The following is a 12021-nucleotide window of genomic DNA, read 5'->3' on the forward strand; positions in this document are numbered from 1 at the left end:
TCCTTTTCTGATAATTGCAATTGTTGCCATATGCAATCTAGACATTTACATGGTCATCTAACATTCATCTAAATTAGGTCACAAGTAACTTACAAAACCTTGATGTCTTAACCATACTCCATGTGGAATTTGGGGCCATAACCCAGTCTATTTGAAATTTACTGCTTTGATTTTTTTTTTTGTTCTCTTTAGTAAAAGCCTAAAACTCAACAATCCATTCCACAATCCATTTCCAGTGGCATAGGAGAGCCAATAATGTGTTGCTTTGTAAATGGCTTGTGCCCATGTAAAGTTAGCCCACCTTTGATGGATCATGCCAATCTCTACATGGCATTTTTGATGACTAACTGAGTAGATGAGAAAGTGGTGATCCATACCACTGCTGTTTTCTTTGCTTATATATATTTTTTATTCATCTTTATATTACTTATTTCCCACCTTACTTGGTCACCCAACACACTCTGGCATCAGAACCCATCGACTCAAACAACAAAAGGTCAGTTGTTTCACAATTCAAGCCCAATGTCCCAACAAATTTAAACTCCGATAGCCATTAAAACTCACTCAAAAAAAATCTTTAAACAAAATTATTACAGAAAATCGACCATCATCATGAGTTTCTCCTCCGCTATCTTTAGTCATCCAACACCCTCTCACATCAGAATCCATTGACTCAAACAATAAAAGATCAGTTTAATTCACAATCCAACCAACTCTCTCCACGAATTTCCACCCCCATAGCGCTAAAGCTTGCGTCAAACAATCTTTAATCAGAGCTACCACAAAAAAATCGACCAACATCCAATAAAAATTCCGCAAAGTAACAACTTTGCCCACCCAAAACAACACAAATGCGATCGAAGTCGATCCATATTTTAGTCATTTCAACAAGATAAAAACAAAAATACGACAATGAGAAAGCAAAATTAAATATATTCATCAACCCCCGTCGAGATCCATTCCACCGGCTTGCAACCCATCGTCGCCACTGCCATGTCACCATCGTCGTTGACCTCCATCCTCTTCTTCTCCCCTCTACCCTCCCCCATGATGGAATCCTCTACGGCTTGGGATAAGAGAAAGAACGAAAGAGGAAAAGAAAGAGTAGAGAAAAACGAGCGGAAAAGAGAGACAGAGGAAAAAAAAAGAAGAAAGAAAGAAAAGAGAAAAAAAAAAGTACCTCGGAGGAGTGCCGGCGCTCACGGACGGCGGCGAGGAAGACCGGAGTGCCGGCGCTCACGGACGGCGGCTGCGCTACCACAGGTCGGCGGAGGAAAGGATGGAAAGCAGGGGCGGCGGAAGATAGATTAGGGCACGGGAGATTGGGGGTATTAAACGAACCTAACGACGCTTTTTAGCGTCGTTAAATACAGTACAAAAGCGTCGGTATTTTCTTAATTTAACGACGCTTTTGCTAAAAGCGTCGGCGTTGATTTACGACGCTTTTAAGCGTCGTTAAACGACGACGCTTTTTAAAAACGTCGGCAGGTCAGCGCAATCTGCCGACGCTTTCCAAAAGCGTCGGCAAAAAAAGATCGATATTTCTCTTTTTTTCTGTAGTCGCCAACTACAAGAAGTTGGTCAAATAAGGCAGTAATGGGCTCCACGAACTTTTGTGTGGTATAACGGGTCCTCCATAGCATTTTCCGAATATCATAGACTAAGATGTCTAAAGAAACCCCCTCCACCATTTGGACAGGCAAGCAATCGACTATTCCCTACTAACCTGTCAAAGGTTAGTGTCAAGTGTCACAAAGTGGTCCCCGACACCTCGACTAACCTGTTAAAGGCCCCCTCATCCTCTACTAATTCATAAATACTTACTCTGACCACGTACGGACGTACGGAACACTCGGGCACATCACTTTTTCTATAAATTATTTTGAGAAGAAAAATATTTTTACACACTCTCAATTGCATCTTTGATTATATATAGATCCCCTATTTCTCATTCCAGTGAGCCTAAGATGAAGTTAAATTACTCATACTTCACCTATTTATCATCGATCCTGGTGCGACTTTATCAAACGAACCTGTGTAAAGCTATTTGCATGAAGTACAGCCGAGCGGACGGGCCATGATGGACCTGAACAAGCTCATGGGGCTCAACCCCACCTCGTCCACACGGAAGCGGGTCTGGAGCAGCCTTGGTTCAGGCTTATCATCTCACTCGCAATCTCTAATTACAAGAATAGGCATCCGGCCTTTCGAAGAGCTAATAGCAAGCATCGCTGAAGCCATGCACTCATATGAGAGATCCGTTTATTTCGTAACGTGCACTTGATCTCGACGCAAATTCATTCGTTTAGTTCTTCATGGACAAATCCATTTGTTTATCAATTTATCATCCACGATCAGTCAGATACTAGACTCAATAAGCTAACACAAGTCTCAAATATTTCATTCACTAGTTATCTCATGATATGATATCCAGTACCCAAAACCTCCAAAAGGAAGTTACATTTGAATCATCGTACTATCTCTTCGGAAAACAAAACCATTAGCTAGCAATTTTATAAATCTAAACTGATCAATAAGAAAACAATAAGTATGAAGACCCAAACAAAACCGATCAATATATAGGAAAATAGCTCAATAATTAAGCCTTGGATCCTCTATTCTCCGCAAAACAATAAGATCTCTATGCGGCAAACTTTGTCGACTCCCTCTCCACGGCCTTCTTGAGAAAGCTTCCCTCCTCCACCACCATCTGGACCGGCAAGAAACCGAGCCCGTTGGCCACCGCCAGCATCATCTCCCTCATCTCCGAACGGAACTCCTCCAAATCTATGGTTCCATTGCCGTCGTGATCGAACCGAGCAAAGAGGCCACGATAGAGTCGGACAAGCTCGTCGGCGCTCAGCTTCACCTCGTCCATGCCGAAGTGGGTTTCCACCACCCTGAGGCTCATCAGCTCCCTCGCCATCTCCGCATACGAGAGCTGGCCATCACGGTCGGTGTCGAGGCTTGCAAACCGGTCCTCGACCGACCCGTTGAAGGCTCCCTCATCCTCCACGAACTCACGAAGGGTGGCTCCGTCCAATATCTCTACGCTCATCTTCAAACACTCCCCCAACTAAAAGAACACTCGAAGGTAATGAGAAGAATGTGGAGTTAATAAACGTGCTGAAGAGCTTTGATTTTGAGGAATGCATGGCGTCTGGTTGGTTATATATATATTAGTGGAGAGAGACCTTGGGCTTTTGTTAGCCCTGTGGGCGGTGGCATGTTGTTTTTGTACCCTTTGTTTAGGGGGTGGCTTTAATTATGGGAAGGCGCTGAAAAAATTGAACTGGGAGTCAGTTCTTTTGAACAAAAGGTGGTAACCGCCCAGAAAAAAAGAGCGTCAAGCATAACGGTGAACGGCCACCGTACGTTAAAATGGGATTCTCTATGATATTTAAAAAATATCGTATGTACATGTTTTAGAGATGTTCATAAAAAAAATAAATGATTATATAATATTTATCTAAATTATTCAAATATTTTTAAAATTTATTTATTTTTAATATTTTAATATTTTAATATATGTATGATTATTCATCTTTTGATCAGTATCTTTGAAGCATATACAGTATTTTGCAGTATTTTTTAGATAGCGTAGAGAATCTATTTTGGCTGCGAAGAACTGTTCTGAAACCAGAGCATTGCGTGGACCAGAAGTCAAGGTTGGTAGCAGGGTCGGTAAGCTTCCGGCATGACCTCGAAGTTGCTAGGCGGTTAAAGGTCATGTGGATGGCCACTGGAATAAATGTAGGTAGCGGTGGTTTATTTCCGAGGGAAGGCAATCGATCCGGCGGTGCAGATGGGTTTGCATGGAAAGTCACGTCTCACGCCTTTTTTTTTTTTCTTTTTTTTTTTTTTTTGGTAACACGTCTAACACGTTTGGCGGATGCGTAGACTAGCGTTCCCTTTCTCTTCCTTGGTGATTAAATTTGTGTTGATGTTTAAAACAAACTAAATGATGGTCTAGCAACCATCCGTTAAGCTATATGATCATCGTCAGATAAACATTACAAGGAGGTAAAGGTTTCTAACAAATGGTTTAGATCACCTCATCAATATCCAATAAAAAATATAAAGAGATAGAATTTTTTTTTTTTTTTGGAGAAAAGGAACGGGGATGATGAAATGCATTCCTAGATAGGACAACTATAATTATCAGAACTCAGTTGTTAGGATCAACGACTCAAGATCTATTTAATTGGAGTTAATCTAATAGGAAAAAAAATAAATTTCATATCAAATTATTATATTTGATATAAAAAATATAAGAAATAGATAGTAAAAAAATGATGAACCCCATGTCTTTTTTCGGATAGATAAGATAAAATATAGACTATAGAGGATTAATATTTGATAAATTTTCGAATAGTAATAATCTATATTTGACAGAAATGTTTCTAATAAAATTATATATATAATTATTAAATTTAATATTGATATCTTTTTAAATTTATTCAATAAAAAATCGAACGGTCGAGCCAGTGTACGTAGCCGCTGGCTATTCCCTTGAGAGTAAGTTCCCAGGAAAAACGCATCGTTCACCTCCATAACATATCCGGACAACTCTTGTGCTCCTTCACAGCCACCTCTCCGAAAAAGTCATGTCCTTTTTGAAAAGCTGTGGTCTATTTAGCACACTTCCTTTGAGCTTCGAACATCGCAAAACCATATGAGATAGAAGGCACCCTGATGCTATAAGTGGGTGTGGGAACTGATGAATTCATCCAATATCTGATACAATATAAATAAATAAATAAATACGAAGTTTCATTTTTTTTCTCATGCACCATTACCACTCAACTTAAGTTCATTAGTAGTTAATCGTCGAAATGACTTAATCAATTTTTTTTTCAAAAAAAAAAATCCTCAATACCAAACCTAATTTTCATTCACTAGTTGAATGTAATATCTAATACAAAACCTCAAGAGTTTAAAGTTCAATTGTTCCTGATCTCATGCAGGAAACAATTACATTAGCAGTCGATCAAAATCCTAATTAGGAAGTCGCAAATCGAACTCAATATAATAATATCTCAATAAGCCTTTATAAGGCCACCGCTTGAAAGAAATAAAATAGATCACTTTGCCGACTCCCTCTCCACAGCCCTCTTGAGGAAGCTCCTCTCCTCCACCACCATCTGGACCGGCAGGAACCCGAGCCCGTTCGCCACAGCCAGCATCATCTCCTTCATCTCTGCTCGAAACTCCTCCATATCCACCGTTCCATTGCCGTCATGATCGAACCGAGCAAAGAGGCCACGATAGAGCTGGACGAGCTCATCAGGGCTCATCCTCACCTCATCCACGCCGAAGTGGGTCTCGAGTACTCTAAGACTCATCAACTCCTTCGCCATCTCTGCATATGAAAGCAGGCCATCACAGTTGGTGTCGAGGCTGGCAAACCGCTCCTCGACCGTCCCGTTGAAGGCCCTCTCATCCTCTACGAAGTCACGAATGGTGGCTCCATCCAATATCTCTACGCTCATCTTTGCTTCTCTTAGTATATCCCACTACACACTCCCAAGCGAAAGAAGAACCCAAGGTGATCAAAAAGAGGTTGGTTAGAAGAGCTTTGCTATATAAGAGGAGGAGATGGTGCTTACCTGCTTATATACAAGTTATAACCCCAGAGAAGCCCTTGCCGACGTTGCCGTCCGCCTATAGCTTTGCTTTAGCCCTGTGGGCCGTGGGCGTGTTGTTTTCCACCGTTTGTTTTAGGGAGTCACAAACGACCAGATGAAGCTGGAAGGCACGTGAGAAGTCCGGGGTAAGTTGTTGAAAAAGAATCGTCGACCCGAAGTCGAGCACTCGCTAGGTCGGTGGCATTTGATTTGAAGTTACGAATCCTTCCTCCGGATATTCTGCCGTGACCTCGGGCCTACAAGCAACGAGGCTGGGAGTACACCGTTTCTTTCGTTGTTCCGATGGGCTCACATAATGCCCCGTCTTTGCTGCGGATTGATGGATTGGTGCTCTCTTGCTTGGTAATTAAGCATGTATTAGTGTCCACAACTTTAAATAATGTCATCGGTGGCGGTTCTGGCCACCGGCAAAACATCCATCATGCCATCAACATTGTCCTTTAGAAATTAAAGCACCCATATATCATGGATGTTCTTTTTGTACAGTGTCATATTGTCTATATTATATGCAAGAATATGAATGGTATACAATACGTATACACTCGTCCAAAAGAACATACGCAGCAGCATAAAAGTAACTGCATCATATTCATTGTCGTTATTTCAAACCAGATTCATTATGTATAGTTACAAGAGTTTATTTTAGTATTAACTAGGTTTCTCTGGTTTATAAATTATTTTAGAAACAAAACATCTAGGATACTTATGTGACTTAAAAGAATAGCATTGACATATATGCTGCACTGTAAATCATGCAACGCCATTGTCGCAGTAGTGATGGCTATTATGATAGCGGTACTAGCTATATCGTAAAAAATAGATTCTTAACGACTCTTTTGTGAAAAGTACCCTCCTATATATTATTCTTCAAGTATCATTAGACAAAAGAAATAAGTTCTAAGTTCTCTCTTTACCCTGCTAATACATCTATCCCGATATAATATTAGATTCATACAATTTTTAGTAGACAGTTGTCATTATTTTTTTATATCTTTTTATACTTTTTTAAATAAGTATTATTTATTATATGATCAATTTCATCAATCTAACTATATATTTTATTACAAGAAAAAAAAAAATTTTACGATACTTAAAAACATCGTCAAAAATTTTTCAAAACATCGTTAAAGTCTTTCTGCGACGTTTGGCATAACGTCACCAAGATCATCGCGCTAGCCATATCGCTGATGGCCAATCGCGATGTTCGTCATAAAAAATCGTGGAAAGAACGTCAAAAGTGCGACGTATGCTTAAACATCGCGAAACATAATTTGATTGAGCGACGTTTCACCAACATCGTGGAACAAAAATCTTTCATGATGTTTCTCAAACGTCACAAAATGTAGGTTGATTGAGCGATGTTTCACAAACATCGTGGAATAAATATCTTTTGTAACGTCTGACAAATATCGCGAAATATGACTGATTGTGCGACGTTTTGCCAATATCATAGAATGAACGAAGATCTTTGGCGATGTTTCTCAAATGTCGCAGAACGATTTCGCTAACGTTGCAAAATAAGGATGTTTTGCGATAAAAATATTTTGCGATGGCCAAATTTTACTTTATTGATAGTTCAATTATAACCTGTATAAAATATTATATTCATGGTATATGTTGGGTATAAAATACCCCCCGGCCGAAGTTTGTAAAAGACCGACCCTTCCAGGGCTCTTCTTGCTTCCGACCTTGTGTGGCGTCTCTCTGAACCCCCCCGACCGTCTGAGCTTCCGAACTTCTCCGGCAATGAGCTTCTCCATCCATCTACCGTGCCGCTCCAAAGGCTCTCTAGGCCTCACTGTCAGCCGACCTTCTACAGTGATCAACTATTCTCCGAACTCCTTCCGGACTTCATCAATATCCGAGCTTCTTCGACAACGAGGTTTCTACAGTAACTGGACTCCATCCGAGTTTCTACAGCGGTCGACCACCTTCAGGATTCTAACCAGACTCCTGTGAGAGCCGAACTTCTACTACGAGTGGTCTACTCCGAACTCCTACAGCGAGCGGTTTGCTCCGAACTCCTACTACGAGCGGTCTACTCCGAACTCCTACAGCGGGCGGTCTACTCTGGATCTCTACTGTAAGCAAATTCCATTCGAGCCCCTACTGTAAACACGTTTCTTCCGAAATTCCATTACAGGTAGACTTCAGCCGAGCTTCTTCGTAGCCGGATCCCAGACGAGCTTCTACAGCGGGACAGGACCCACTGGCCAGATCGCTACTCCGAGCTCCCACGATAACCGATCTTCGATCGAGCTTCTACAATAAGCGGTCTCCTTTCAGCCTTCTGTAAGAACCAGACCTCGACCGAACTTTCATAGCAGATGGATATCGGACGAGCTTCTACGATGGACGGACTCCGACAGTTAGATTCTTACAACGATCGATCGCCTCCGACGTCTGCCGAACCTCCCCAACACCATCCGAAGTCCATCGCCGGCTGACCCTCCACCAGATCCTTCATGAAATCAAACTTCTTCGACGGACCATCTTCAGACGAGCTTCTACATCAGGTGAATCTCAGACGGACTTCTCTAGCAATCGAACTTCTACCGGGCTTCACCAACGGAAAATCTCCATCCGAGCTTTTACAGCAGATGACTCCCACCTGTAGTATCAGCGTCTAAGATATCCGACAATAGTAGACTCGTCAACAGCTTCAGAGACATCCGAGCTTCTCCCAGATCGACGGAATAGAGAGCCATTCTGCTCCATCAGATGTCCCAGCCGAGCTCCAGCCGACAGATCCGAACTCTCTGGCAAGTCACGACAATGGCCACTACCCTGCTCCACTCTCTACAACGGATTCTGCGTGGCTCCACTACTCTCTGGCAAGTCGCGACAACGGACACCGCTCCACTCTCCGGACTCCACTACTCTCTGGCAAGTCGCGACAACGGACACCATTCTACTCTCCGTAACAAACTCCACGTGGCCTTGAACGACCCCTGACACCACTACTCTCCGTAACAAACTCCGAACGGCTCTGAACAGCCCACTACCAGGCGGTTACAGACGTCGCTGTCAATTAGTTACGCACTTCGTCTATAAAAAGGAACCCCCAGATACGTTCTTCTCTAAGCTCAAAAACTCTATCTCAAAAACTCTGCTAAAATTTCCACTCGAGCACTTCATTTCTGTTGAAGTAGAGTACTGACTTGAGTATCGGAGGGTCTTGTCGGAGCACCTCCAACTCTGGTTTAGACTTCTCTTGCAGGTCCCGACAGCGGCCGCAGTCATCTCGACTCCAGCAACTCCGACTTCGATGAAATTCTGCACCAATAGAATTGGCGCTAGAGGAAGGGCTGTGTCTTCGTAGTACCCTTGTTCTTAAAGGAGTGCTCAACGAGACTGTCTCTGGTCATCTTCTCCGACATCCTTTTCTCCTTCCTCTACTAGATCTCCACCTGATGCCTCCCCGAAAGGCATCCACCAGGCGATCCACGGCCTCCGTGGCCAGATCTCAGCGATCTCCACAAGACCCGACCTCGTCTTCAGCTTTCCAGGCTCCTCCTCCTCCGATAATGGCGGTCGACAGATTCGTCCGATGTCGGCCTGAAGGTAGAAAAGATCGGCTGAGGGCTCTGCCACAACTGGAGCCGCCAAGGAGGGAAGAACAGCCTGGAGATTGGCCTCCAATTGGGATCATTAACACCATCTCTGGAGGACCCCGGAGGGTAGCGACTAGTGGATCGGCCGGGCCGCCCAAGCGGCAAAAAACTGAAGGATTTATAACTTTTATTGAAGAAGACGCCCGAGGGATCCAGTTTTCCCATAATGATGCGGTTGTAGTTTCTTTAAATATTGCTGATTATGATGTATGCCGTGTTCTTGTTGACAGTGGAAGCTCGATCGATATTTTGTTTTACAATGCATTCTCAAAAATGTCCATCCCTGATGGTCGGTTAGGGCCGATTAGCTTCCCGTTGGTAGGGTTTACTGGTAATGCTGTGCCAGTGGAGGGAGTTATAACTTTGACTGTAGTTGCAGGTCAGTATCCAAAACAATCCAAAGCACCGGTGGATTTCCTGGTGGTGAGGGCGCCGTCAGTCTACAATGCAATTCTCGACCGACCCGGCCTCAACGCCCTCCGAGCTGTAGTATCGACCTACCATCTGAAATTAAAATTTCCTACCAGCCAGGGGGTCGGAGAAGTTAGAGGAGATCAAGCTCCAGCAAGGCATTGCTATAATATAGCCCTGCAAAGAAGTGGTCAGCCTGACCCCTGTCCGGTTGATGGATTGGACACCCGTAACGATCTGACTGAAGAACGGGGTGGGCCAATGGAAGATCTTGTCTCAATTCCTTTGAATGATGGGAACGAAGAGCACATGGTGAAGATCGGCTCCAGCTTAGGAAAAGAGGTGCGGACACAACTTATTGATTTCCTACAAAAGAATGCGGATGTTTTTGCTTGGGTTCCGACGGACATGCCAGGGATCGATGCTGTGGTTATGGAACACCGTCTGGCTGTTGATCCCAAACACCGGCCAACGAAGAAAAAAATTTGAAGTCATGCACCGGAAAGACAGATGGCAATAGCCGAGGAAGTTGATAAACTCCTGAAAGCCGGGTTCATCAGAGAGGTCAACTATCCGAGTTGGGTTTCCAATGTGGTCCTGGTTAAGAAGGCGAACGATAAATGGAGGATGTGTATAGACTTTAAAAAGCTGAATAAAATCTGTCCGAAGGACAGTTACCCTCTACCCAGAATCGATCAATTGGTGGATGCAACCTCGAGCCACGAGCTTCTCACTTTCATGGATGCGTTCTCCGGCTACAATCAAATTTGGATGGCACCAGAAGATGAAGAAAAAATTACTTTTATTACTAATCGTGGCCTTTATTGTTACACGATCATGCCTTTTGGCCTCAAAAATGCAGGGACGACATATCAGCGGTTGGTGAACAAGACCTTCAAAGAGCAGATCGACCGCAACCTGGAGGTCTACATGGATGACATGCTCGTAAAAAGCAAATCCTCGATGAACCACGTCGCTGACCTTGAGGAGACCTTCAGCGCCCTCTGAAAATACAAGATGAAGCTGAACCCGACCAAGTGTGCTTTTGGAGTAACCTCAGAAAAATTTTTGGACTTTATGGTATCGGGATGCGGGATCGAAGCAAATTCAGAAAAGATTCGCGCCATCCAGAAAATGACCGCCCCGAGATCAATAAAGGAAGTTCAGCACCTTACTGGGAGAGTAGCGGCCCTAAATCGCTTCATCTCAAGATCGATCGAGCGGTGCCTGCCTTTCTTTCAGACTCTCAAGCAGCCGAAAAACTTTTGTGGACCCCTAGATGTCAGCAAGCATTCGAGGAGCTGAAGAACTACCTTGGCTCATCTCCACTATTGACAAAGCCCGAGCCTGGAGAGGAGTTATTCCTGTACCTGGCGGTCTCCCCTGTGGCCCTTGCAGCAGTTCTGATTAAGGAAGAAGCAAAAATTCAACGGCTGATCTATTACATAAGTCGAGTATTGAGAGATGCCGAAACCAGGTATACTAAGTTAGAGAAACTAACTTACGCTTTGTTGGTTACAGTTCGGAGGCTCCGACCTTACTTTCAGGGACACACCATAATACTACTCACCGACCAGCCGATCAAGGCAGTTATGCATTGAGCGGATGCCTCTGGGAGGATAGCGAAGTGGGCAGTTGAGCTCATGAAGTTCGACATTGACTATCGACCTCGGTCGGCAATAAAAGCCCAGATACTACCAGACTTCATGGTGGAATGCACTATCTCGGAGGAGGCCGAGCTTGGACGAGATGGAGCCGATGACCCGGGGCTCCGGCCGAACTCTCCTAAAGAAAAAGCTGATCTCCCTGATGGTTTTTGGGCCCTCTATGTGGACGGTTCCTCCAACATGTCAGGTGCGAGCGCGGGCCTGATCTTAATCAATCCTGATGGAATTATCGTGGAGTATGCACTGCATTTCGAGTTTCCTGCGATAAATAACAGAGCAGAATATGAAGCTCTGATTGCAGGACTAAAGGTCACCAAAGAATTGGAAGTAGATCGGCTCCAAGCCTACAGTGACTCTCAATTAGTAGTGGGATAGGTCAACGAAAATTATGAAGCTCGGGAGGACAGTATGGCCAAGTATCTCGAAAAGATAAGGGAGATCATCCCTACCTTCGGCAGCTTCGACATCAAGCAGATCTCAAGAGCAGAAAATACCAGGACCGACCTTCTCTCCAAGCTGGCTACACTAGCTCTGGCTGAACTGCCTAAGAAAGTCTTCTTTGAAGTTTTGAGGTGCCCAAGCATGAAAGAATCACAGCCTGTGATGGAGATCAGCCATGAACCCAGTTGGATCGACCCATTGGTTGCATACCTCAAGGATGGAGTCCTTCCTCCTGATGCA

General features: G+C 43.8%; 2 protein-coding genes across 2 annotated transcripts; both read right to left on the reverse strand.

The window, feature by feature from the left end:
• Positions 1-2371: 2371 nt before the first annotated feature.
• On the reverse strand, positions 2372-3157 carry LOC105036940 (uncharacterized). The gene has a single exon (XM_010912655.3). It carries the CDS (start codon positions 3056-3058, stop codon positions 2642-2644), a length of 417 nt encoding a protein of 138 aa, XP_010910957.1. The 5' UTR covers positions 3059-3157; the 3' UTR covers positions 2372-2641.
• Positions 3158-4823: 1666 nt separating this feature from the next.
• LOC105037813 (uncharacterized) lies at positions 4824-5604 on the reverse strand. Its single transcript, XM_010913433.4, has one exon. The coding sequence runs from the start codon at positions 5490-5492 to the stop codon at positions 5085-5087; it is 408 nt and encodes a 135-aa protein (XP_010911735.1). The 5' UTR covers positions 5493-5604; the 3' UTR covers positions 4824-5084.
• Between the last annotated feature and the right edge of the window lie 6417 nt (positions 5605-12021).

This window comes from Elaeis guineensis, chromosome 8, assembly GCF_000442705.2.
Source record: "Elaeis guineensis isolate ETL-2024a chromosome 8, EG11, whole genome shotgun sequence".
Lineage (NCBI taxonomy): Eukaryota > Viridiplantae > Streptophyta > Magnoliopsida > Arecales > Arecaceae > Elaeis > Elaeis guineensis.

Coding starts and splice junctions, on each gene's coding strand:
- LOC105037813 (XM_010913433.4), bottom strand. CDS start 5,492: ATGAGCGTAGAGATATTGGATGGAGCCACCATTCGTGACTTCGTAGAG.
- LOC105036940 (XM_010912655.3), bottom strand. CDS start 3,058: ATGAGCGTAGAGATATTGGACGGAGCCACCCTTCGTGAGTTCGTGGAG.